The sequence below is a fragment of the Periophthalmus magnuspinnatus genome, chromosome 21 (assembly GCF_009829125.3).
Source record: "Periophthalmus magnuspinnatus isolate fPerMag1 chromosome 21, fPerMag1.2.pri, whole genome shotgun sequence".
NCBI lineage: Eukaryota > Metazoa > Chordata > Actinopteri > Gobiiformes > Gobiidae > Periophthalmus > Periophthalmus magnuspinnatus.
In genome coordinates, this window is record NC_047146.1 from 18236746 (window position 1) to 18262611 (window position 25866).

General features: G+C 47.5%; 3 protein-coding genes across 3 annotated transcripts; 1 reads left to right on the forward strand and 2 right to left on the reverse strand.

Annotated features, from left to right (window-relative positions):
- Positions 1-1985: 1985 nt before the first annotated feature.
- Positions 1986-4687, forward strand: LOC117389865 (heat shock 70 kDa protein 1-like). The gene is made up of 2 exons (XM_033987592.2): positions 1986-2242; positions 2486-4687. The coding sequence occupies exon 2, from the start codon at positions 2506-2508 to the stop codon at positions 4420-4422; it is 1917 nt and encodes a 638-aa protein (XP_033843483.1). The 5' UTR covers positions 1986-2242; positions 2486-2505; the 3' UTR covers positions 4423-4687.
- Positions 4688-5790: 1103 nt separating this feature from the next.
- Positions 5791-8092, reverse strand: LOC117388893 (stonustoxin subunit alpha-like). Its single transcript, XM_055230369.1, has 5 exons — positions 8060-8092; positions 7689-7750; positions 7423-7593; positions 7287-7333; positions 5791-6528 (listed from the first exon to the last, which is right to left on the reverse strand). The coding sequence occupies exons 1-5, from the start codon at positions 8090-8092 to the stop codon at positions 5957-5959; spliced, it is 885 nt and encodes a 294-aa protein (XP_055086344.1). The 3' UTR covers positions 5791-5956.
- Positions 8093-10023: 1931 nt separating this feature from the next.
- On the reverse strand, positions 10024-15486 carry LOC117388806 (protein NLRC3-like). Its single transcript, XM_055230336.1, has 4 exons — positions 15317-15486; positions 11830-11869; positions 11541-11733; positions 10024-11094 (listed from the first exon to the last, which is right to left on the reverse strand). Exons 1-4 carry the CDS (start codon positions 15478-15480, stop codon positions 10049-10051), a joined length of 1443 nt encoding a protein of 480 aa, XP_055086311.1. The 5' UTR covers positions 15481-15486; the 3' UTR covers positions 10024-10048.
- Positions 15487-25866: the final 10380 nt, after the last annotated feature.

Genomic DNA, 25866 nt, shown 5'->3' on the forward strand with positions numbered 1-25866 from the left:
ACTGGCTGCCTATCCAGTCTAGGATACACTTCAAAATCTGCCTCCTCACCTACCAGTGCATCCATGGAACTGCCTCTGCCTATCTCACAGAGCTCTTCACCCCACATACGACCTCACACAATCTCCGCTCATCCACCACTCACTGCCTCCACCAGCCTAGGACCAGACTCTCCACTATGGGAGACAGGGCCTTTCAGGCTGCTGCCCCTCAATTGTGGAATGCCCTTCCAGAGTCTCTGAGGGCACCACAAAGTGTCGAGGCCTTTAAAAAAGGCCTTAAGACATTCTTTTTTAAAAAGTCTTATCAAGTTTTATGACTTTTAACTGTTATTACTACTGCTATTAATTATTTAATGTTTGCAAATGTAAATTGTAATGTCTTTTTATATGCTTATTACCTTTTCTGATTTATAATGTTTTTATGTTTCTTCTGTGTCTGTAGCACTCTGAGATTTCTCTGAAATGTAAAGTGCAATACAAATAAAATGTATCATTATTATTATTATTATTATTATTATTATTATTATTATTATTATTATTATTATTATTATTATTATTATTATTAGATCTGCAGAGAGATGAGCCCACTCACAAATGCATGTTTTTCGAGGTATTTTGAGCAACAAACACACGTAGCCTAAATGCAAAGAACAAATTAATGCAATACTGAGGAACATTTCAGGCAAAGCAAAAACATATCCACAGAGACAAGCAGGTGGCTGAACCCCATCACAAAATGCAGTGTACCTTTAATAAAGTAATGTCGCCATCTAGTGGTTGTTTAGAAGTAGGACAGAAAGCAAAAAGTGTTATAGCATAATGCAATCAATTTGGACTCTATAATCAGCAAAGCTACTTTATATTTCATGATGCCTATTGCCTATTAGAGTTTATTTCTATTTATTTACTTATGAAGCAATGCAACTAAATGTCTCGTGTTAAAAGTGTACAGGGCTAAACAAACTCCATGAAAGCTGTCTGAAAGTGCATAATTAAAAACACACACATGTATGATCCTATTCTTTCTTCCAGTCTAGATATGTGCCATCAGAAATCTACATGTTTTGACGTGTACATAGCCTAAACAAGGGTTTTGTCTGGGTAATATTTTAACAAAGTTTAAGATCTGAATGAGTCTAAGATAAAGATATTTTTTTCTTTTTTAGATTAAAAGTTTTAAAATGTTTATTTTCAATTAGGGGTGGGCAATGCGGACAAAAAAACCCCTAATATCTCGATTTTTTAAAAAGTTATTTATTTATTTATTTATTTTTTTTTTTTTTTTGCATTATCTCACGATATTCAACAATATTTTAACAATGGATCAGGAATGTGCTAAATGTGAGTGTAAAAGTCTTGAGTATTGAACAAAACATGAATGGAAAATAAAATTAACTAAAGCGCAGAAGTATCACTCTGTACTTTTGTTTGGGAGATTACCTCGATGTTTCTTCCCATTTCATTTTTACTCAGCTTTTTAGTGTATTTTTTTATTGTTTCATTTACAGATGATATACTCGATATTTTAATTTTGCATATCGTTAGAACAGTTGCAATATCATATCCATTTTTCTATATACTACCCACCCCTTTTTTTAATACAATTCAATTCTTATCAATAGAATAATCACAAAAAGAACAAAATAGGCCTAGCATATTAATAGCAAAATCATTCTGAAACGGCTTAAGTAAGACAGTATAGTTTTAGTCTATTGCATAAGGCGTCAATGAATCCTCTGAAAACCCCTCAACAGTAAATATGACATATTTTGTAGGGTTTTCTCCACGTTTCTATCGGAGTCTAGAAAACAGCAGAATGTTTGAGGGAGGGGCGCGCAGACGGTAACGTGCCATGACGTCACCACGCTGTACTGTCGCTCAACGCTCTGATTGGACAGAATCACAGAAGGGGCGGGAGGTTTCCAGAAAGAGCCAGAAGAAGGCGGGAAGAGTATAAATACAGAGCGAGGCAGGAGAGGAGACGATTCAAACAGAAGAGCTGCGTAAGAAGCGACATACAGAGAGCCACAGAGAGCCACAGAGAGCCACAGAGAGCCACAGAGAGCCACAGAGAGCCACAGAGAGCCACAGAGAGCCACAGAGAGCCACAGCAAACTACAGAGAACTACAGAGAGCCACAGCGAACTACAGAGAGCACGAGACTCTACAGAGATACAGAGCAGTGAAAGAAGAACACTGGGACTACAGACTTATTCATAACTTTCATCTCTTTGATTGAACTGTAAGTAACTACACTACTTTCTAGACAATATTTGAAGACTGTCAATTTTTAAAATCATTGTATTTGAGAAGTATTATTTATGTTTAGTCAGTATAAACATATTGAAATTATTTTAATATTTATCTTTAGAATAAATATTCAATGTAAAATGATAAGTAGTCTAGTTATTATAACAGTTGTAATTACACTTATAGTTACTATAAATTACTTCAAATTAACATTTTTTTTAAAATTGTTTTTCAGGAGACCAATACAGAACCAAGATGTCTGCAAAAGGAGTGGCTGTTGGCATTGACCTGGGCACCACATACTCATGTGTGGGAGTCTTCCAGCATGGAAAGGTGGAAATCATCGCCAATGACCAGGGCAACAGGACCACCCCCAGCTATGTGGCCTTCACCGACACTGAGCGCCTCATCGGTGATGCTGCCAAGAACCAGGTGGCCCTCAACCCCAACAACACAGTGTTTGACGCCAAGAGGCTGATCGGCCGCAGGTTCGATGACACCACCGTGCAGGCCGACATGAAGCACTGGCCCTTCAATGTGGTGAGTGACGGAGGCAAGCCCAAAATCAGAGTGGAGTACAAGGGAGAAGACAAGACCTTCAGCCCTGAGGAGATCTCCTCCATGGTTCTGGTGAAGATGAAGGAAGTGGCAGAGGCCTACTTAGGCCAGAAAGTGTCCAACGCAGTAATCACAGTCCCGGCCTACTTCAACGACTCTCAGAGACAAGCCACTAAAGACGCAGGTGTGATCGCTGGCCTCAATGTCCTGAGAATCATCAACGAGCCCACAGCCGCCGCCATTGCCTATGGCCTGGACAAAGGCCGCTCCGGGGAGCGTAACGTCCTCATCTTTGACTTGGGAGGAGGCACCTTTGACGTATCCATCCTCAGCATCGATGACGGTGTCTTTGAGGTCAAGGCCACGGCCGGAGACACACATCTGGGAGGAGAGGACTTTGACAACTGCATGGTCAACCACTTTGTGGAGGAGTTCAAGAGGAAACACAAGAAGGACATTAGCCAGAACAAGAGAGCCCTGAGGAGGCTGCGCACAGCCTGCGAGAGGGCCAAGAGGACCCTGTCCTCCAGCTCTCAGGCCAGCATCGAGATCGACTCTCTGTTTGAGGGACAAGACTTCTACACCTCTATCACCAGAGCACGCTTTGAGGAGCTGTGCTCAGACCTGTTCAGGGGAACACTGGAGCCTGTGGAGAAGGCCCTGAGGGATGCCAAGATGGACAAAGGACAGATCCATGACGTTGTCCTAGTGGGAGGCTCCACCAGGATCCCTAAAGTCCAGAAACTCCTGCAGGACTTCTTCAACGGCCGTGACCTGAACAAGAGCATCAACCCAGACGAAGCGGTGGCATATGGTGCGGCTGTCCAGGCTGCCATTCTCTCCGGGGACACCTCTGAGAAGGTTCAGGACCTGCTGCTTCTGGATGTGGCTTCTCTGTCCCTCGGCATCGAGACAGCCGGAGGAGTCATGACCGCTCTCATCAAACGCAACACCACCATCCCTACCAAGCAGACTCAGACCTTCAGCACCTACTCTGACAACCAGCCCGGAGTCCTCATCCAGGTGTACGAAGGGGAGCGTGCCATGACTAAGGACAACAATCTGCTGGGTCGCTTTGAGTTGACGGGCATCCCCCCTGCCCCCCGAGGCGTCCCTCAAATCGAAGTGACATTTGACATTGATGCCAATGGTATCCTGAATGTGTCGGCCGTGGACAAGAGCACCGGCAAAGAGAACAAGATCACCATCACAAACGACAAGGGCCGACTCAGCAAAGAGGAGATTGAGAAGATGGTGCAGGACGCTGAGAAGTTCAAAGCTGAGGATGAAGTCCAGAGGAACAGGGTCAGTGCCAAGAACGCTCTAGAGGCCTATGTGTTCACTGTGAAAAACAGCATCCAGGATGAGGCAGTGAGCAGCAAACTGAGCCAGGACGATCGCAAGAAGCTGCTAGACAAGTGTGATGAGACCATGAGCTGGCTGGACAGTAACCAGCTGGCTGAGGTGGAGGAGTACCAGCACAAGCAGAAGGAGCTGGAGAAAGTGTGTAACCCCATCATCAGTAAGCTCTACCAAGGAGCCCCACCCACAAGCACCTGCAGAGAGGAGGCCCGCGGAGGCTCTCAGGGGCCCACCATCGAAGAGGTGGACTAAAACAGCCAGACCTGAACTCTGGGACTGAAATATACTGTGGACTGTTAAAAGACAAGTTATTACAATGTACTGTAACTGTTTTGCTACTAAGTAGTATGTTTTAATATTACCACAGTTGTAAATATTCCATTTTCACTGGTTCACTTTAATCAGTTAATAGGGAAGATCTCAGTTTTTCACATTTTGGTGCAAGGTAAATGTTTTTTAATAAGATGTTATTCATTGTAAGTATTGCAATGCTGGACTTTGCAATAAACATGATAAATGATATAGACTGTCTACTGTGTATTGATTAGCCAAACACTAATAAAAATGTGATTCATAAATAATAGCAGCACATAGTCTAGTAGATTATCTAAGTCCCTCTTGTAGCTATAGATATGTATTTTTTTACAAGGCTAAAATTAGGCCATTCATGACATGAACCCTGCTTATTTCTGCCTTTATTAGATAGGTGAGTGCTGAAAATTCTAGACACCCAATATCAGTCAGACCCATTTCTACAAAATAGAAACAATATTTTTAAACAGAAAATAACCTGAATAAGTGCAGTTGAGTAGAAAGTAGAAGATTTATCATAGTCATAATAGCAGTGCCTTGAAGAATTTGTCAGATTTTTCTTTTGAACAAAAAAAAATCAATTAAAGAAATGTCTTCAGCATCACTGGTTTCAAACTCTAGATATATGACTGTTATGTTTTTGATATTAAACTGCTAATGTATTGAATTATTCTATAGGTCTATGTATTGATCTTGAAATATATTCACAATAAAACAAGATGTTGGCATAAATCAATTTATGTACTTGATACGTGAGAATTGGTCACCTAGGCATCAAAGTCACATGTTGCCAATAGGTGGCATCAAAGCACTAAGAATAAAATGTAGATCCAAACTGCAGATACTAGTACTGGAAGTTAACACGGAGTAGGCTGGAGCAATGCCGTTTTGAATACATGAGGATAGAGATTACTTAAACTTGTAGTAGTAGAACTGAATCACACTCCAACTAAGTCCAGGTCAGTGTAAAATGACTTGTGTTTGTTTAGTTTTGTCTTTATTTGAAGGGACAGTGTACAGAGACATTAAGATCATAAAAACAGAGATGTTCCACACCAGATTAGAGCTAAACAGTGAGTTTCCATCTGCAGTCCCTGATTTACACAAATCAATGATACATTGCAGTTACATTGAGTCAAAAGTAAAAGCAGTTCACACTGTCCACTCTCTGAGCCACACACACAGTATCACATTTTAAAGTGAAGCATGAGCGATTTACAAACCCAGGAGTTTCTCTTATAACAGACACATTAACCACTTGCACAGTTCACTGTTACGTCAGTCCATAGATACAAAAACACAATACTTTTACTTGTCTCCTGTTATTGACTCACTACTTTAATTCCTCTCAGTTTTGAAGAATCACAGGTGTGAGGCTAAAAGAGGAGAAAATGTTTTTACATCAGATTTGAAACACATGACTTGCCCCAGTCAATTTTCTCTATGTGCAGAAGAATGAAGAAAAGCTGCTTTTTCATATCATGAATGAGTCAGAGAAGTCTCTCCTCAGATCCACCACAGACACAGAGTCACCTTCCCTCCACACCCCAAACCCAGAAAATAGAGGCTCAGTGAAGGAGGAGCTGAAGGTGTGGAGGTGGAATAGTTCTCCATCAGAGCGGACCTCATAGAAGGACAGAGATCCAGCCTCAGAGTCCAGGAACACAGACACTCGTCTTGAGAAACAGGGGGAGGAGGAGGGGAGGTCTGTGTGTCTGTTGTTGTGATAGAAATAGTAACGTTCACTAAAGATCCTCAGCCTCCAGGACTGATCATTGCCTCCAAACCAACACTCCTCTCTCTCTCCTCTCCGTCTGATTCCTCTGTAACTCACTGATATATCAACCACCACTCCACTCCACTGCACCTCCCAGTAACAGCGCCCCCTCAGGCCAGTGGAGCTCAGGACCTGATAGTAGCCTGTAAATCTGTCCTCATGATCTGGATACTGCTGCTCCTCTCTCACACAGGTCACTGTCCGTTTGTCCTCAGACAGTTTGAGTTTTCTGTGAGCTGTGTTTGGATCCAGAGAAAACTCACAGGAATCTGAGGACACAAACACGCCACATCACTTCTTGTTCCTTGAAATCAGAAAAGTTGTATTTTCTTTACATTTTAAGCTGTAATAATGCATATGAAAAGCTATAGAGCAACTAGATGTTACGCAATTCCACCAAACACCACCTAACTCCACACTGGTGTAAAGGAGAATGAACAAAGTTTATTGGAGTTTCAGAGATTGTGGCCAGGGCCTTACATTTACAAATCTCCAGATTAATGAGAGAAGTGTATTTTTCCAACTAAATGGGCAGTATTTTTCTATTGCAGGCCACAATGGTTCCCTCTTGTTCTCTGTCACAGACCTGGGTGTCTGTTTGGATCCTGACCTGGTTTGGTCCAGGACTCTCTTGAACCTCAGAGACTGGCCTCCAGCTGGTGCCCACAGTTAGTTTATGTTTTTATTTGCTTGTATTGTGCTTTTATTGTCTTTCTTATTCTGTAAAGCACTTTGAATTATGTTGTGTACCACGTGAAACACAGTTTGAATAATTGGCTGCTGAGAAATGTCAACTGTAGAAAAACAGTTAAATCAATGATTTCCAGATGTTTATGACATTGACACAAATTATTTATAATTTGTGGTCTGTAAACCATCTGCACATTAGTTAGAGCAGAGTTTTCAACCCTTTTCAGTCGTGACCCACATAATAACAACCAACGGTGTTTGTGACCCCCAAACATAAAGAAAAATGTGTCCCTGCAAAATGGTAAAGTGGCCTAATGTCTAATGTTTAATGACTCACACTTCCTCAGACCTGGGACCATCCACTGTTCTCCAGCAGAATCCAACCTGAAACACACAAGTCCAGTTCAGACCAGACCAGAGACCAAGACCTGGACCAAGCATGGATCAGAGACCCACTGAACCAGGACCCACACCTGAGAGACTGCAGGGGGCAGTGGGGGTCATCCCGTAGAGAGGCCAGGACCTCAGCTGAGGGTCCGGGATGGTTGTAGCTCAGGTCTAACTCTCTGAGATGGGAGGAGGTGGAGCTCAGAGCTGAGGCCAGAGAAGCCCCGCCCCTCTCTGAGACCAGACATCCAGACAACCTAAAGATACACAGTATTACACTCATGTGGACACAAGGAGGCAGCATTACATTCATGTGGACATACTCAGGCAGTGTATCATGGGAGTGTCTCACCTGAGCGCCTCTAGCGCCTTGAGTCCTGGAGGTCGTTGTGACTGAGATCCAGGTGTGTGAGACTGGAGGAGCTGAGGACTGAGGACTGAGGCCAGAGGACCACAGATGTGAGGGGACAGGCCACAGCATTGAAGACTAAGAAGACAGAGGGACATTAGAGATTACAACAGACCTTCTCAAAGTGTGCAGCACTCCTGTTTGGGGGGAGCATGAGATGTTAGGGAAATGTGCGCACGTTATGCTTAATTGGTGGCAAACACCCAGTGTCAACTCAGGGTTACTCTCTATGAGAGCAATGGAGGAGTGGAGCAGCCTGCCTCTGTCCCCTGATCCAGGGGCATCGGACTGGGGGGTTAAAGGGTACTGTTTACCAAGGGGCCCTTCACAAAGTCTCTAATAGGCATTTTTCATTAGACGACATGTAGTGCAGGCCCACCAAGACAATTTGTACCCAGGGCCCACACTTTGCTGTTACACCCCTGCCGTGATTTCACACACTGCCTCAGGTTTAGGATGAGCCTTGGCTTTGGCCACTGCACTGTGAGCTCTTTCCCTCTTCCTCCTTTCCTGCAGATCAGCCCCTCTGCACTTTGACCTTGGAGACACTCAGTCTGAGAAAGCCTATTTTACATGTTACAAAGTGGCTTAAGTATAACAAAGTCAATGTTTTGGCGTGGCCATCACTAAACCCTAATCTTAATCTATGTGCAAGCAAGGAGACCAACAAACTTGACTCAGTTACACCAGTTCAGTCAGAATGGGCCATATTCCTGCCAACTATTAAGAAGCTTATGGAGCCATACAGTTTAAAGGCAATGGCTCCAAATACTAATCAAATGTATGTAAACTTCTGACTTCTGAAAGTAATGAAAAATTCTAGTCTAAAATTATTCTCTCATTATTCTGGCATTTAGCAAATTTTGGTAATCCTACTTAACCTAAAACAGGAAAAGTTCATTCTGATTTCATGTCAGACAGTGAGAACAAAAAAGCCTATGTGTCTTTTTATATAAACATATGTAAATGTCTGATTTCAATTTTATATAGTGCAAACTTTTTAAGTTTTACTTATTTGTACTACAACTTCATCCCAACACCTCCTATGTGGCATTTTTAACTTAAAAAAATCTATTATTACTGATGTAATTTGTTCCTACCAAAATCCAATTTAAGATTTCTACAGTCTGAGGAGAGAGGGACATTAGAGATGTGAGATTAATGTTTCATGTAACATGATATTATTATACTTGATATATTATACTTTGACCTGTATGTTTTTGTGGGTGCCAGTGTGGCACGATGATGTCATAATGTACTTGGAACATACATGGACGTGGAAGTGCTATGTGCATTTTTGTACCAAGACGTGCAAGACGTGTGTTTCTTAAGAAAGACCAGATCAGCATGCTGACTTTGTCTTCAGTGAACCCAGATAACATGTACATGTCTGTATATTCCAAGCTAATCATTAAGAGAATGTGACGTGTGCTACTAGTATATAGAGCCCACTCTGGAGATGTAAAATTAGGAGAGAGGAGATCATGGTGTTGAATCAGTTTAAATCATGCCTCTGCCGAAATAAAGAACCTGGTTTATGGATCTACTTGAGCCTACTGGATTTTTGTTTGTGGTGTGCCTCCGGGAAAAGCTGACAGAGACTAGAACCATGACAAAAGAGTTTAAATACAGTCTGGACTCACAGGGCTTTGGTGGAGGCTTTGACCACTGGCAGAAGATTCAGGAGAGCTGTCTCTGAGCGTTGGTATTTCTTCAGGTCAAACTCCTCCAGGTCTGAGTCTGAGGACAGTAACAGGAAGGACAGACTGTGCTCGTTCAGCTCGTTCAGACAGTGGAGCAGGTTCAGGCTTCTCTCTGCAGACAGACCCTTTTCATTCAGCTTCTGTTTGATGTATTTTACTGTCTTCTGATTGGTCCAGTCACTTTCTGTTTGAGTCAGCAGACCCTGCAGCAGGCTCTGATTGGTCGGCAGAGACAGCCCCAGGAGGAAGCACAGGAACAGGTCCAGGTGTCCGTTTGGACTCTGTAAGGCCTGGTCCACAGCAGAGCAGTGCAGAAAACTCAGTTCAGTCTTGTTTTTGAACAATCGAGCAAAAAAAGAAGTTTGTTGGACCTCCAGCAGGTTGACTCCAGACACTGTGAACGTCTGATGGACGTGAAGAGCAGCCAGAAACTCCTGCACACTCAGATGGATGAAGCAGTAGACCTTGTCCTGGTACAGGCCTGGCTCCTCTCTAAAGACCTGTGTGAACACTCCGGAGTACACTGAGGCCACTGCAGCGTCCAGCCCACACTCGCTCAGGTCACACTCGTAGAAGATCAGGTTTCCTTTCTGCAGCTGCTCAAAGTTTTCCCAGAGACCGCACCATCTCCCTGGTCTCTGGAGTCCAGTGAACGTCCACCCCTGATCCCTGGTGATACTTGATGTTCTGGACTTTGGCCTGAACCACCAGGAAGTGGATGTACATCTGTGTGAGAGTCCAGGGCAGCTCTGGTTCCTGTGTCTGTTCCAGAAGCTTCTGTATAACTGTGGAGAGGATCCAGCAGAAGAGCAGGATGTGGCTCATGATGTGGAGGCTGCGGATGCTCTTGATGTGGGAGATGACGGCTGTGACCTGGTCTCTGAACCTCTTCCTGAAGTACTGCTCCTTCTTTGAGTCAGTGAACCCTCGCACCTCTGTCACCATGAAGACGAACTCAGCAGGGATCTGATTGGCTGCAGCGGGGCGTGTGGTTATCCAGAGGTGAGCGGAGGGAAGCAGGCTCCCCCTGATGAGGTTCACCAGCAGCACATGCACTGAGGTGGACTCTGTGGGGTTGGTCAGTACTGGGGTTCGGCTGAAGTCCAGAGGAAGTCTGCACTCGTCCAGACCGTCAAAGATGAAAAGCAATTGAAGCTGTTGGAAGCTGAAGAGACCTTTGGATAGACTGAAGAAGTGGTGCAGCAGACCCACCAGACTGAACTGTGTGTCTCTGAGCACATTGAGCTCTCTGAAAGTGAACGGAAACAGCAGCTGGAGGTCCTGGTTGGCTCTGCCTTCAGTCCAGTCCAGACAGAACTTCTGAGTCAGCACTGTTTTCCCTACGCCGGCCACGCCCTTTGTTAGCACCGCTCTGATTGGCTCTGGTGAATGTGGGCGGGCTTTAAAGAGGTCTTCACATGTGATGGTGGTCTCTGGAGAAGCCGGTCTCCTGGATGCAGTCTCCATGTGTCTGACCTCATGTTCCTGGTTGACCTCTGAGGCTCCGCCCTCTGTGATGTAGAGCTCTGTGTAGATCTGGGTCAGGGGGGTGGAGTCTCCTGCTTTAGCCACGCCCTCAAACACTCGGCTGAACCTCTGCTGCAGATGCCTCTTCAGTTTATCTCTACAAACTCCAACAGTGTTTCCTGAATAAAAACACAAACAACTGTCAACTCAACCTACTTCTGGTTTGTGAAAAAAACTTCTTCACAAGAATGTCATGAAATAAATTATTCATTTTTAATAGTACATTTAAAGTAGTATCAGTGAATGGCAGTTAGTGAGATGTAAACACTCTTAATTCTATGTTATGGTAGATTATTCCTACATTATTTACATATTTGATACAATTTGTAGTTCAAAAAACACAAACTGTTTTATTTTTGAAAGGTAATTGTCTCTTGTTTGATGAAAATCCAAGATACAAATTCAATCCAGAAGTGACAGCTGTTTCTCAGATGAATAAATCATCCACCTAATGTACCAGGGTCAAAGTACTTTCTGTGAGCCTAAAACATCTGTAGACTTTTGTTACTGTGAAGTCAAGTCTGGTGTGGTCTGTTCCTCAGATGGACAGAAACAGAGTTCTTACTGTCCTGTAGGCGCTGAGCCAGCTGCTCCTGGTCCATCCTCCTCAGGAAGTCCAGGGTGATGTTCAGAACCGCCTCTCTGCTGCTCTGCTCCTCCTCCTCACTCTCAGAGCATTCTGGGTAATCTGAGGCCAGGAGCCCATGGAGCCTCTGCAGCTGCTCTTTGACAAAAGTCAGGACGTCCTCCTCCAGACGCTGGAACAGAACAATAAGAGAAGAGATTTAGTCAAAGAGAGTACCTGACGAGCACCTCAGAGAACCCCACACATGCTCCACTTGTGTGGTACTCACCCTGAATATGGCGTCCAGCTGCTCCTTTGTGCCTGGCTCCCTGTCAAACAATAAATTCATCATCATTTATTTATTCCAGACTCATGGTCCATAAATGAACACAATAAGAGACAACAGTAAAACAGGGTTATAAAAGACAGTCAGTGTTTCCATAAAGAGCAGTGGTTCTGCACAGCAGTAAACCTGGGACTCACCAGCATCATCACCACAGAGTTCAGACACTCATTTAGACCACACATGAATTTATACATCAGGTTTGTCATGAGAGACTGAACTGAAAGGTTTTAAGAAGACTCCCGCACAGTACCTCACTCTTGGTTTAACGTTTCAGTCCAGTGAGATGTTATTGTGATTGGTTGAAGACTCTTAAGGGGGCAGTCTCTTAACTTACATAAGAGGAGCAGAAGGAGTTGACCCCAAAACTGAGGAAAGTCAGAGGGACCAAAACGTTGTATTAATAAAAGTGACCCAAGAGTGAGACAGGGTGTGGGAGTCTTCTTAAACCCTTTCAGTCAGGTGCCTCTCCTCCGTCGCACCTGTCGCTCGGTCAGGTGTGCAGAGTCTACACAGAAACGTTGTCATGAGAGCCTGAAAAGTGTTGACACGAGCCTGACAGAACAGGAGACTGGTACTTCAGTGCCATCATGTACTCTGTGGTCTGCTGGGGCAGCAGAATGTGTGTGAGGGACGCTACTAGACTCAATAAGATCATCAAGAAGGTCGGCCGTGTGTCGGACAGGAGGGTGTTGGCCAAAATCAGGACTATTCTGGACTGTCCCTCCCACCCACTCCACAATGTGCTGGTCAGCTACAAGAGCTTGTTCAGCCATAGACTGTTACTGTCATGCTGCTCCACAAAGAGACAACCCTAACCCCATGAACCCAAACCCCAAACCCCTTACTGCTGCTCCACTGACACAGGACATCATTCCTGTCTGTGTCACCATCAAACTGCTGAACTCTGAAGTCTCACTATACAATGAATGAATGAAGTTTATTTGAGCAGGTACAAGAAAGAAAGTAAGCGATCACAAACGATCACATTTATCATATAAGATTTGCTAAGCAGAAGTAGATACTTATATTAGCTTACCCCCCAACTTTATCTACAACAAAAGCAACACAGCAGTTGATTACTGACAGAAGCATAAAAAATAAAAAAAACCCATAATAATAATACGTATGAAAATTCCCCATACCAACAATAGATGCACCAGATGCTTGTACCGTTTCTTAATTCACCTTGTGTTATGTGTATGTGTCAATCTTAATTCATGCACATGCCCATACACACCCCGTGTGCGAGGGCATGTGCATGCATGTGTTATGTGTGCATGTCAGTCTTAATCCATACACGTGCCCATACACACCACGCGTGCATGTGCATGCATGTGTTATATGTACGTGTCTGTCTGTGCACATAGATACACACAGATTTGGCCCAGCCAGAATGAACATGATAATGCACTAGTAGTGTACGGTAACAGTAACAGAAACCTAATAAAAATTTACATTTCAGAACTTGTTACCAAACCATAGGTGAGTATTCATAGTTTTGATGATGATCCCTCTTCAGTGACATAGTTTTTACATACATTTACCTTGTACATTCTTTTAAAGTTTACTAATGACACACTGCATTTTAAGCTTTCATCTAGTTCATTCCATAGGTCAACTCCACGTTGTGTAATGAACATACTTTTCAGAGTAGTACGAATGCACTGTTTCTTAAAGTTCATTTGACCCCTCAGATTATATGTATTATCTCTATTTAGGAACATGTGTTGGATATTATTTGGAAGAAGATTGTAACGTGCTTTGTACATATTTTGCAGAGTTTTAAATTTAACTATATCTTCAAAGTTCATTATTTTCAGCTTAAAAAACAGTGGATTCATATGTAACCAGCATTATTGCCTTTTTCTGAAGGATGGAGATATTATTCACATTTGTCTTATAAGTATTTCCCCATGCCTCAGTACAGTAATTACGATAAGGCAGTATTAATGTGCAATATAAAGTGCTTTTTTGTCCAACATACATTTGGATTTCTTCAAAACTGCTATAGATTTAGCTATTTTGTTTTTCACACTAGTAACCTGTGACTTCCAGCATAGTTTATGGTCAAGGATAACCCCAAGGAAATTATGTTCATCAGTTGTTTCATTATTTATGATCACTTTGAGTTCAGTGTCAATTGTTTTATTTCCTATAACCATAAATTGAGTTGTTTTGTTTTTTAAATTTAGCAACAATTTATTACAGTCAAACCATTGTTTTAATTTAGTCATTTCCCTGGAGACCTCTGACATCAACTGTTGCAGGTTTTTCCCAGAACACAAAATTGTAGCGCAAAAAGCACTAGTTTAAGTTTTTTTTTTAATGAAGCACAAATCATTCATATATAATAGGAAGAGAATTGGGTCAAGCACATAACCCTGAGGCACACCGCATGTGATGTGCCTCAAGGTGGACACGTGCTCTCCCATCTGAACAAACTGCTTTCTATTTAATAAATAAGATGTGAGCCATTGCAGTGCACAGCCCCTGATACTCTTTTTCTTCAATTTATTGATTAAGATAGAATGATTAATCATATCGAATGCCTTTTTAGGTCAATAAAAATTGCAAGGGCATATTTGATTTTTTCTATGCTATTGCTCACCTCCTCCGCCAAGTCGATCATTGCAAGTGCAGTGGAACGGTTTTCTCTAAAGCCATATTGGCTATCATGTAGTAGATTGTATTTATTTATGTAGTTATTAAGGCGGTCACAATAAAGTTTTTCGAGGATTTCTAATAGCTGAGGCAACAGCGAAATAGGCCTGTAATTACGAAAATAATGTTTGTCCCTTATTTTGAATATTGGCAATACTTTTGCAAATTTCATTTTTGATGGGAATTTACCAGTTATAAAAGATGAATTACATATGTGTTTTACAGGTTTGACTACTTCATGTATGACTTTTTTTTTTTATTAAACTCATATCCAAACCATCACAATCCTGTGATTTTTTGCTCTTAAACCATCCCACAACCTGGACGATCTCAGTCTCATTGACAGGGCTGAGGAAGAGGGAGCTGAGATTGGAGTTTTCATAGACTTACTGTATTTATGATCTGATATTTATGATCTGATATTTACCATTTAAAAACCCTGTAACATAAAGAATTACCTCTTGGGGGTGAATAAAAGTAATTCTGATTCTGTTTTGATTTTGAAATGCAGTTGAAAATTTTATAAAAATGAAATACATAATATACTGTAGTGCAGTAGTTTCACGTTGGTGATTTATTCAGGACAGTCCTGGTTCAGAACAGCTGATTCTGAGACCTCTGTACAATCTGTAGAAGACCCTGTGATCCTGTCTCACACTGAGAGTAGCTCCATTAAAACATAGGATCACTGTTTCCACTGATGAAGGATGAACAGCAGGTGACGCTGTCCTCAGAACATGTCCAGAGCTCTGGATTAAGAAGGTTTTACCTCTGGTCTTCAGGAGGAGCTTCTCTAAAGTCTGGAGGATAGGCTTTGGAGCGGTCACTTTTCAGAGACACAGAGCTGGGAGCAGGTTTAGGTCTGGGTTTAGACCCGGGGCCAGGTCCAGGTGACTCCATGTTGTAGGAGCTGGAATCAGAAGAAGAGTCCATTTGAACAAAACATACAGAGATGTGTCCTGTTTAGAAGCTCTGTTCTCCAGATGTGGAGTCACTGTGAAATGTGTCTATGGCTGTGTCTCAATTCGCCAAATGCACCCTTCAAGGGTCCTTACGAAGTACTCTTCAAAAGTGTAGTTTCAAGGTTCCGGTGGAGAATCTGCCCTCCTCAGTGTAGCCGCCATCTTGCTGAAGTGGGACAGGCCCACACCACGGACCGCACTTCCACCGCTGTCTTTGAGCGTACGATACGTACATTACGTATGTTATTTTTAATGATTTATTATTTAATAGAAAAAAAGTCAAGATGTCGTCGTCACAGCCGTTTCTTTCTGTTTAGATTGAATATCAATAGGCAAATATAACGTTCGAGGTGATTTTTTTTACTCAATTGTAGCTACTTCATAACTTTAACAAAATATACCTTGTGAAAACGTAATAAGAGAGACAGAGGTAACAATGTAATTTTTACATTCATAGTCTATAAACCAGAGAACACTGATTAGTTGTACATAAAGTGGGATATTGTAGTTTATGATTCGGTATTTGGGAAGGTTCAATTTGATCTGTGGCTAAACCACTTTAATACCAGTAGCGGGCGCTGTTTACCTTCTATGCCGTGCCAGTTTATTTCATTTTATTTTTGTAAGGTATTTTCTAGCAGTACAGCACTACATCAAACTTAGTAAATCAAGCTTGATTTACTAATGCGAAGATAAATGACACATGCCACCAGGGGGCGCACACCTATGAAATGCACCTGAACTCATGAAGATGTTGTGCAGACCTCCCACCCACACACACACCCACACCCCCAAACAAACACACACACACAGGGGGGACTATGGAAACTATGGAATTACTATTAACTAGTCACCTGGCAAATCCACACTAAATACCTTTGTATTTTTAAACAGGATATCGGTCTCTACCTGGCACCACTCCCTTGTTATGTCTCGAGCCAAACAGTAGGCTACTGTGCAATCAGATTTGTTTATTTTAGTGATGCTTGAAACAAAGTTGCTCATTGGTCACCTATCAATTTGAACACAAGGAAAATTCTCTCACCTCAAAGTTTAGTGTGTTGCTATGTGCAGTGGACACAAATGCTACAATAGTGACCTCTTAATCATGAAAACCAGGTACTGGAAGTTAATGTATTATTAGTTTGTAACTGTTCTATATATTTCACAAGAAGTATTCCACTGAACAAAGGTGTCATTGAACACAAAGGACAAAAACTGTGAACTGTATTTTAAGTAACCTTTTTTATTTTTATTGGTGTTCATGTTTTGTTTGATGGGGGAAACCGGAGTACCCGGAGAAAACCCATCCAGACACGGGGAGAAACATGAAAAACTCCACACAAACCAGGGTTTGGTTGGACATGAGTGTTGCCACTCAGCCACCGTGCCGCCAACACACAAAAACCTGACAAAACAAGAAAAGAAAACCACCAGGGCACCAGGGGGAGGATCCCTCGTCACCACCAGCTCTGTGGGAAGAAACACGACAAGAAGAGTGGGAACAGAAAACACAATAGCTGATCCCTAACATTTTATTTATATGTTTTTTTGTTTGCTTAACACACACAAGAATCAAACTATTTACATGTTATTTACAACAGAAAAAAAGCATTTTTTTTTTCATTTTTCCTTTTAAAACACTAAACACACTAAAACACAAAAAACACACTATTTACAACAAAACTTGAGAATACTAATACTTCTAATATCACTCAATTTTTTTTTTCCACACCTATGTACAATATAACACAATGTTATAGTTAGTTGGGAGTGGACTCTGTGGAGTCCCTGGTCAGAAATGATATGATATGATATGATGAAATGATAATAGCAGCCAAGAGTGTAGCTAAAGCAGCAAGACAGGCCTTAGCAGGAGGAGCAGAGAGGGCCTTAGCAGGAGGAGCAAAGAAGGCCTTAGCAGGAGGAGCAGAGAGGGCCTTAGCAGGAGGAGCAAAGAAGGCCTTAGCAGGAGGAGCAGAGAGGGCCTTAGCAGGAGGAGCAAAGAAGGCCTTAGCAGGAGGAGCAGAGAGGGCCTTAGCAGGAGGAGCAAAGAAGGCCTTAGCAGGAGGAGCAGAGAGGGCCTTAGCAGGAGGAGCAGAGAGGGCCTTAGCAGGAGGAGCAGAGAGGGCCTTAGCAGGAGGAGCAAAGAAGGCCTTAGCAGGAGGAGCAGAGAGGGCCTTATCAGGAGGAGCAAAGAAGGCCTTAGCAGGAGGAGCAGAGAGGGCCTTATCAGGAGGAGCAAAGAAGGCCTTAGCAGGAGGAGCAGAGAGGGCCTTAGCAGGAGGAGCAGAGAGGGCCTTAGCAGGAGGAGCAAAAAAGGCCTTAGCAGGAGGAGCAGAGAGGGCCTTAGCAGGAGGAGCAGAGAGGGCCTTAGCAGGAGGAGCAGAGAGGGCCTTAGCAGGAGGAGCAGAGAGGGCCTTAGCAGGAGGAGCAGAGAGGGCCTTAGCAGGAGGAGCAGAGAGGGCCTTAGCAGGAGGAGCAAAGAAGGCCTTAGCAGGAGGAGCAGAGAGGGCCTTATCAGGAGAAGCAAAGAAGGCCTTAGCAGGAGGAGCAGAGAGGGCCTTAGCAGGTGGAGCAAAGAAGGCCTTAGCAGGAGGAGCAGAGAGGGCCTTAGCAGGAGGAGCAGAGAGGGCCTTAGCAGGAGGAGCAGAGAGGGCCTTAGCAGGAGGAACAAAAAAGGCCTTAGCAGGAGGAGCAGAGAGGGCCTTAGCAGGAGGAGAAGAGAGGGCCTTAGCAGGAGGAGCAAAAAAGGCCTTAGCAGGAGGAGCAGAGAGGGCCTTAGCAGGAGGAGCAAAGAAGGCCTTAGCAGGAGGAGCAGAGAGGGCCTTAGCAGGAGGAGCAGAGAGGGCCTTAGCAGGAGGAGCAAAGAAGGCCTTAGCAGGAGGAGCAGAGAGGGCCTTAGCAGGAGGAGCAGAGAGGGCCTTAGCAGGAGGAGCAGAGAGGGCCTTAGCAGGAGGAGCAAAAAAGGCCTTAGCAGGAGGAGCAGAGAGGGCCTTAGAAGGAGGAGAAGAGAGGGCCTTAGCAGGAGGAGCAAAAAAGGCCTTAGCAGGAGGAGCAGAGAGGGCCTTAGCAGGAGGAGCAAAGAAGGCCTTAGCAGGAGGTTATTTACAACAGAAAAAAGCATTTTTTTTTTCATTTTTCCTTTTAAAACACTAAACACACTAAAACACTAAAAACACACTATTTACAACAAAACTTGAGAATACTAATACTTCTAATATCACTCAATTTATTTTTTTTCCCACACCTATGTACAATATAACACAATGTTATAGTTAGTTGGGAGTGGACTCTGTGGAGTCCCTGGTCAGAAATGATATGATATGATATGATGAAATGATAATAGCAGCCGAGAGTGTAGCTAAAGCAGCAAGACAGGCCTTAGCAGGAAGAGCAGAGAGGGCCTTAGCAGGAGGAGCAAAAAAGGCCTTAGCAGGAGGAGCAGAGAGAGCCTTAGCAAGAGGAGCAAAGAAGGCCTTAGCAGGAGGAGCAGAGAGGGCCTTAGCAGGAGGAGCAAAGAAGGCCTTAGCAGGAGGAGCAGAGAGGGCCTTAGCAGGAGGAGCATAGAAGGCCTTAGCAGGAGGAGCAGAGAGGGCCTTAGCAGGAGGAGCAAAGAAGGCCTTAGCAGGAGGAGCAGAGAGGGCCTTAGCAGGAGGAGCAGAGAAGGCCTTAGCAGGAGGAGCAGAGAGGGCCTTAGCAGGAGGAGCAGAGAGGGCCTTAGCAGGAGGAGCAGAGAGGGCCTTAGCAGGAGGAGCAGAGAGGGCCTTAGCAGGAGGAGCAGAGAGGGCCTTAGCAGGAGGAGCAAAGAAGGCCTTAGCAGGAGGAGCAGAGAGGGCCTTAGGAGGAGGAGCAGAGAGAGCTTTAGCAGGAGGAGCAGAGAGGGCCTTAGCAGGAGGAGCAAAGAAGGCCTTAGCAGGAGGAGCAGAGAGGGCCTTAGCAGGAGGAGCAGAGAGGGCCTTAGCACGAGGAGCAGAGAGGGCCTTAGCAGGAGGAGCAGAGAAGGCCTTAGCACAAGGAGCAGAGAGGGCCTTAGCACGAGGAGCAGCGTGGGGAAAAGCAGGGGGAGCAGGGAGGGGTTTAGCAGGAGGAGCAACGCGGGGCTTAACAAAAAGAACATGGCGGGTTTCAACAAGGCGAATAGGTAGGAGCTTAGCACGTGGAGCAGTGCGGGGAAAAGCAGGGGGAGCAGGGAGGGGTTTAGCAAGAGGAGTAGGGCAGGGCTTAGCAGGAGGAGCAGAGGGGGGCTTTGGGCAAGGAGTGAGAGAGGAAAAGAGGGCCATAGGAAGAGGATCCAAGCAAGGGTTAAGGTGAGGAGGAGGAAAAGCAGAGAGGAGGGGCATAGCGGGGGCAGAGGGGGTGGACATAGCAGGGGTAGCGGGTAGGGGAATAGCAGGAGGAGTGGGGAGGACCTTAGCAGGAGGAGCAATGCGGCGTTTTGCATAAGGAACAGGGCGAACACGGAGGGGCTTAACAGGAGGAGCAGGGAGGGACATAGCGGGCATGGCAGGGGGAGAAGGGAGGGGCACAGCGGGGGTAGCAGGGAGAGGCACGGCGGGGGTAGAGGGGAGGGGCATGGTAGGGGTAGCGGGGAGGGGCATAGCAGGGGGATCAGGGAGGGGCATAGCAGGGACAGTGGGGAGGGGCATGGCAGGGGTAGCGGGGAGGGGCATGGCAGGGGTAGCGGGGAGGGGCATGGCAGGGGGATCAGGGAGGGGCATAGCAGGGACAGTGGGGAGGGGCATGGCAGGGGTAGTGGGGAGGGGCATGGCAGGGATAGAGGGGAGGGGCACGGCAGGAGTAGTGGGGAGGGGCACAGCCGGGGCAGAGGTGAGGGGCACGGCAGGGGCAGAGGGAAGGGGCACGGCGGGGGTAACGGGGATGGTCACAGCGGGGGTAACGATTAGGGGCACGGCGGGGGTAGCAGGGAGGGGCACAGCGGGGGTGGTAGGGAGGGGCATAGCAGGAGGAGTGGGGAGGACCTTATCAGGAGGAGCAACGCGGCGTTTTGCATAAGGAACAGGGCGGGCCTTAGCAAGACGAACACGGAGGGGCTTAACAGGAGGAGCAGGGAGGGACATAGCGGGCATGGCAGGGGGAGAAGGGAGGGGCACAGCGGGGGTAGCAGGGAGAGGCACGGCGGGGGTAGAGGGGAGGGGCATGGCAGGGGTAGCGGGGAGGGGCATGGCAGGGGGATCAGGAAGGGGCATAGCAGGGACAGTGGGGAGGGGCATGGCAGGGGTAGCGGGGAGGGGAATGGCAGGGGTAGAGGGGAGGGGCACGGCAAAAGTAGTGGGGAGGGGCACAGCCGGGGCAGAGGTGAGGGGCACGGCAGGGGTAGCAGGGAGGGGCACAGAAGGGGTGGTAGGGAGGGGCATAGCAGGAGGAGTGGGGAGGACCTTATCAGGAGGAGCAACGCGGCGTTTTACATAAGGAACAGGGCGGGCCTTAGCAAGACGAACACGGAGGGGCTTAACAGGAGGGGCAAAGAGGGACATAGCGGGGGTAGCAGGGAGAGGCACGGCGAGGGTAGAGGGGAGGGGCATGGCAGGGACAGCGTGGACGGGTATGGTGGGGGTAGGGGGGAGTCGCACAGCGGGGGCAGAAGGGAGGGGCATAGTGAGGTTAGCGGGGAGGGGCATGGCAGGGGTAGTGGGGAGGGGCATGGCAGGGGCAGAAGGGAGGGGCACGGCAGGGGTACTGGGGAGGGACATGGCAGGGGTACTGGGGAGGGACATGGCAGGGGTAGCGGGGACAGGCACAGCAGGGGGATCAGGGAGGGGCATAGCAGGGACAGTGGGGAGGGGCATGGCAGGAGGAGTAGGGAGGACCTTAGCAGGAGGAGCAACGCGGCGTTTTGCATAAGGAACAGGGTGGGCCTTAGCAAGACGAACACGGAGGGGCTTAACAGGAGGAGCAGGGAGGGACATAGCGGGCATGGCAGGGGGAGAAGGGAGGGGCACAGCGGGGGTAGCAGGGAGAGGCACGGCGGGGCTAGCAGGGAGAGGCACGGCGGGGGTAGAGGGGAGGGGCATGGCAGGGGTAGCGGGGAGGGGCATGGCAGGGGGATCAGGGAGGGGCATAGCAGGGACAGTGGGGAGGGGCATGGCAGGGGTAGCGGGGAGGGGCATGGCAGGGGTAATGAGGAGGGGCATGGTGGGGGTAGCGGGGAGGTGCATAGCAGGGGCAGTGAGGGTGGTGGGGAGGGAAATGGCAGGAGCAGCAGGGAGGGGTGTAGCAGGAGGAGCAATGCAGGGTTTTGCATCAGGAACAGGGCGGGCCTTAGCAAGACAATTACGGATGAGGTTAGCAAGAGGAGCAGGGAGGGAAATTGAGGGAGCGGCATCGAGGGGCATGGCAGAGGTAGTGGGAACGGGTATGGCGGGGGTAGCGGGGAGGGCCATGGCGGGGGCAGAGGTGAGGGGCACGGCAGGGGCAGAGGGGATGGGCACAGTGGGGGTATTGGGGAGGGGCATAGCGGGAGCAGCAGGGAGGGCCACAGCGCGGGCAGAGGGGAGGGGCATGGCGGGGGCAGAGGGGAGGGGCACGGCCGGGGCAGAGGTGAGGGACACGGCGGGGGTAGTGGGGAGGGGCACGGCGGGGGTAGCGGGGATGGGCACAGTGGGGGTAACGATTAGGGGCACCGCGGGGGTAGCAGGGAGGGGCACAGTGGGGGTGGTAGGGAGGGGCATAGCAGGAGGAGTGGGGAGGACCTTAGCAGGAGGAGCAATGCGGCGTTTTGCATAAGGAACAAGGGGGGCCTTAACAATACGAACAGGGAGCAGCTCAGCAAGGGAGGCAGAGAGGTGCATAAGGGGATGGGCACGGCGGGAGTAGTGGGGAGGGGCACCTGCAGGAGGTCTGGATGAGTGCAGGAGGTCTGGACGCCTGCAGGAGGTCTGAGCATCAGTAGCAGGAAGGGGCATAGCAGAAGCAGCAGAGGTGGGCATAGGAGGAGTAGCAGGGGGGGGCATAGAAAGAGTAGCAGGGAGGGGCATAGCCGGAGAAGCAGGGAGGGGCATAGCAGGAGTAGCAGGGAGGGGCTTAGCAGGAGTAGCAGGGAGGGCAGGAGCAGCAGTTAGGGGCATAGCAGGAGCAGCAGGGAAACTCTCAGCATGTGGAGCATCGCGGGCCTTAGCAAGAGTAGGGAGGATCTTAGCACGAGCAGCGGAGGTGGGCATAGGGAGGGTAGTGGGGAGGGGCATAGCAGGAGGATGAATTCGGGGCCGCTTAGCAGGAGGAGGGAGGATGGGCATCACAGGAGCAGCAAGGAGAGGGATACCAGGAGCAGCAGGGAGGAGCATAGTAGAAGAAGGCAGGGGCATAGTAGGAGCAGTGAGAGAAGGAAGGAGTGTGTGTGTTTTCATGAGTGCGTGATTGTGTGAGTATGTGTGAGTTTGAGTAAATGTGTATGTCTGTGTGCACAAGAGTGTGTGAGTATGTGTGTGTGTTTGTGTGTTTGAGTAAATGTGTATGTCTTTGTGCGCAAGAGTGTGAGGACTTAGCTTCTGATGTGACGAAGTGTGCAGGAGGTCTGGACGCCTGCAGGAGGTTTGGACACGTGCAGGAGGTCTGGACGCGTGCAGGAGGTCTGGGCACGTGCAGGAGGACTGGACGTGTGCAGGAGGTCCGGGCGCGTGCAGGAGGACCGGACGCGTGCAGGAGGTCTGGACGCCTGCAGGAGGTCTGGACGCGTGCAGGAGGACTGGGCGCGTGCAGGAGGTCCGGGCGTGTGCAGGAGGTCCGGGCGTGTGCAGGAGGACCGGACGCGTGCAGGAGGACCGGACACGTGCAGGAGGTCTGGACGCCTGCAGGAGGTCTGGACGCGTGCAGGAGGACTGGGCGCGTGCAGGAGGTCCGGGCGTGTGCAGGAGGTCCGGGCGTGTGCAGGAGGACCGGACGCGTGCAGGAGGACCGGACACGTGCAGGAGGTCTGGACGCCTGCAGGAGGTCTGGACGCGTGCAGGAGGTCTGGACGCGTGCAGGAGGTCTGGACGCGTGCAGGAGGTCTGGACGCGTGCAGGAGGTCTGGGCGCGTGCAGGAGGTCTGGATGCCTGCAGGGGGTCTAAATGTGTATGTCTGTGTGCGCAAGAGTGTGTGAGTGTTTGTGTGTTTGAGTAAATGTGTATGTCTTTGTGCGCAAGAGTGTGTGAGGTCTTAGATTCTTATGTGAGGACGTGTGCAGGAGGTCTGGACGCCTGCGGGAGGTCTGGACGTCTGCAGGAGGTCTGGGCGCGTGCAGGGGGTCTAAATGTGTATGTCTGTGTGCGCAAGAGTGTGTGAGTGTTTGTGTGTTTGAGTAAATGTGTATGTCTGTGTGCGCAAGAGTGTATGAGTATGTGTGTGTGTTTGTGTGTTTGAGTAAATGTGTATGTCTTTGTGCGCAAGAGTGTGAGGACTTATCTTCTGATGTGAGGACGTGTGCAGGAGGTCTGGACGCGTGCAGGGGGTCTAAATGTGTATGTCTGTGTGCGCAAGAGTGTGTGAGTGTTTGTGTGTTTGAGTAAATGTGTATGTCTGTGTGCGCAAGAGTGTATGAGTATGTGTGTGTGTGTTTGTGTGTTTGAGTAAATGTGTATGTCTTTGTGCGCAAGAGTGTAAGGACTTATCTTCTGATGTGAGGACGTGTGCAGGAGGTCTGGACGTGTGCAGGGGGTCTAAATGTGTATGTCTTTGTGCGCAAGAGTGTGTGAGGACTTAGATTCTTATGTGAGGACGTGTGCAGGAGGTCTGGACGCCTGTGGGAGGTCTGGACGCCTGCGGGAGGTCTGGACGTCTGCAGGAGGTCTGGGCGCGTGCAGGGGGTCTAAATGTGTATGTCTGTGTGCGCAAGAGTGTGTGAGTGTTTGTGTGTTTGAGTAAATGTGTATGTCTGTGTGCGCAAGAGTGTATGAGTATGTGTGTGTGTTTGTGTGTTTGAGTAAATGTGTATGTCTTTGTGCGCAAGAGTGTGAGGACTTATCTTCTGATGTGAGGACGTGTGCAGGAGGTCTGGACGCGTGCAGGGGGTCTAAATGTGTATGTCTTTGTGCGCAAGAGTGTGTGAGGACTTAGATTCTGATGTGAGGACGTGTGCAGGAGGTCTGGACGCGTGCAGGGGGTCTAAATGTGTATGTCTGTGTGCGCAAGAGTGTGTGAGTATATGTGAGTGTTTGTGTGTTTGAGTAAATGTGTATGTCTGTGTGCGCAAGAGTGTGTGAGTATGTGTGTGTGTGTGTTTGAGTAAATGTGTATGTCTTTGTGCGCAAAAGTGTGTGAGTATATGTGAGTGTTTGTGTGTTTGAGTAAATGTGTATGTCTGTGTGCGCAAGAGTGTGTGAGTATGTGTGTGTGTGTGTTTGAGTAAATGTGTATGTCTTTGTGCGCAAAAGTGTGTGAGGACTTAGATTCTGATGTGAGGACGTGTGCAGGAGGTCTGGACGCGTGCAGGGGGTCTAAATGTGTATGTCTGTGTGCACAAGAGTGTGTGAGTATATGTGAGTGTTTGTGTGTTTGAGTAAATGTGTATGTCTGTGTGCGCAAGAGTGTGTGAGTATGTGTGTGTGTGTGTTTGAGTAAATGTGTATGTCTTTGTGCGCAAGAGTGTGTGAGGACTTAGATTCTTATGTGAGGACGTGTGCAGGAGGTCTGGACGCCTGCGGGAGGTCTGGACGTCTGCAGGAGGTCTGGGCGCGTGCAGGGGGTCTAAATGTGTATGTCTGTGTGCGCAAGAGTGTGTGAGTGTTTGTGTGTTTGAGTAAATGTGTATGTCTGTGTGCGCAAGAGTGTGTGAGGGGGTGTGTGTGTTTGTGTGTTTGAGTAAATGTGTATGTCTTTGTGCACAAGAGTGTGTGAGGACTTAGATTCTGATGTGAGGACGCGTGCAGGAGGTCTGGACGGGTGCAGGGGGTCTGGACGCGTGCAGGAGGTCTGGACGCCTGCAGGGGGTCTGGACGCGTGCAGGAGGTCTGGACGCGTGCAGGAGGTCTGGACGCCTGCAGGAGGTCTGGACGCCTGCAGGAGGTCTGGACGCCTGCAGGAGGTCTGGACGCCTGCAGGGGGTCTGGACGCCTGCAGAGGGTCTGGACGCGTGCAGGAGGTCTGGACGCGTGCAGGAGGTCTGGACGCCTGCAGGAGGTCTGGACGCCTGCAGGAGGTCTGGACGTCCGGAGCACAGCTGGGCTGTGTCTCACACAGATCTGTGGAGAGAAACATTTGTGTCAGACACTGATGCTGCAAACAAGCCTCCCATAAAGGAACACAGCAAACCCAAGAAAAGGGGCCTAAATGACAAAACTGTAGAGACCAAAACGCTTCTCACGTTTGTTTCTAAAATTTCAGTTTATGCCAAAAGCTGAACACACATGGCAAAACAAC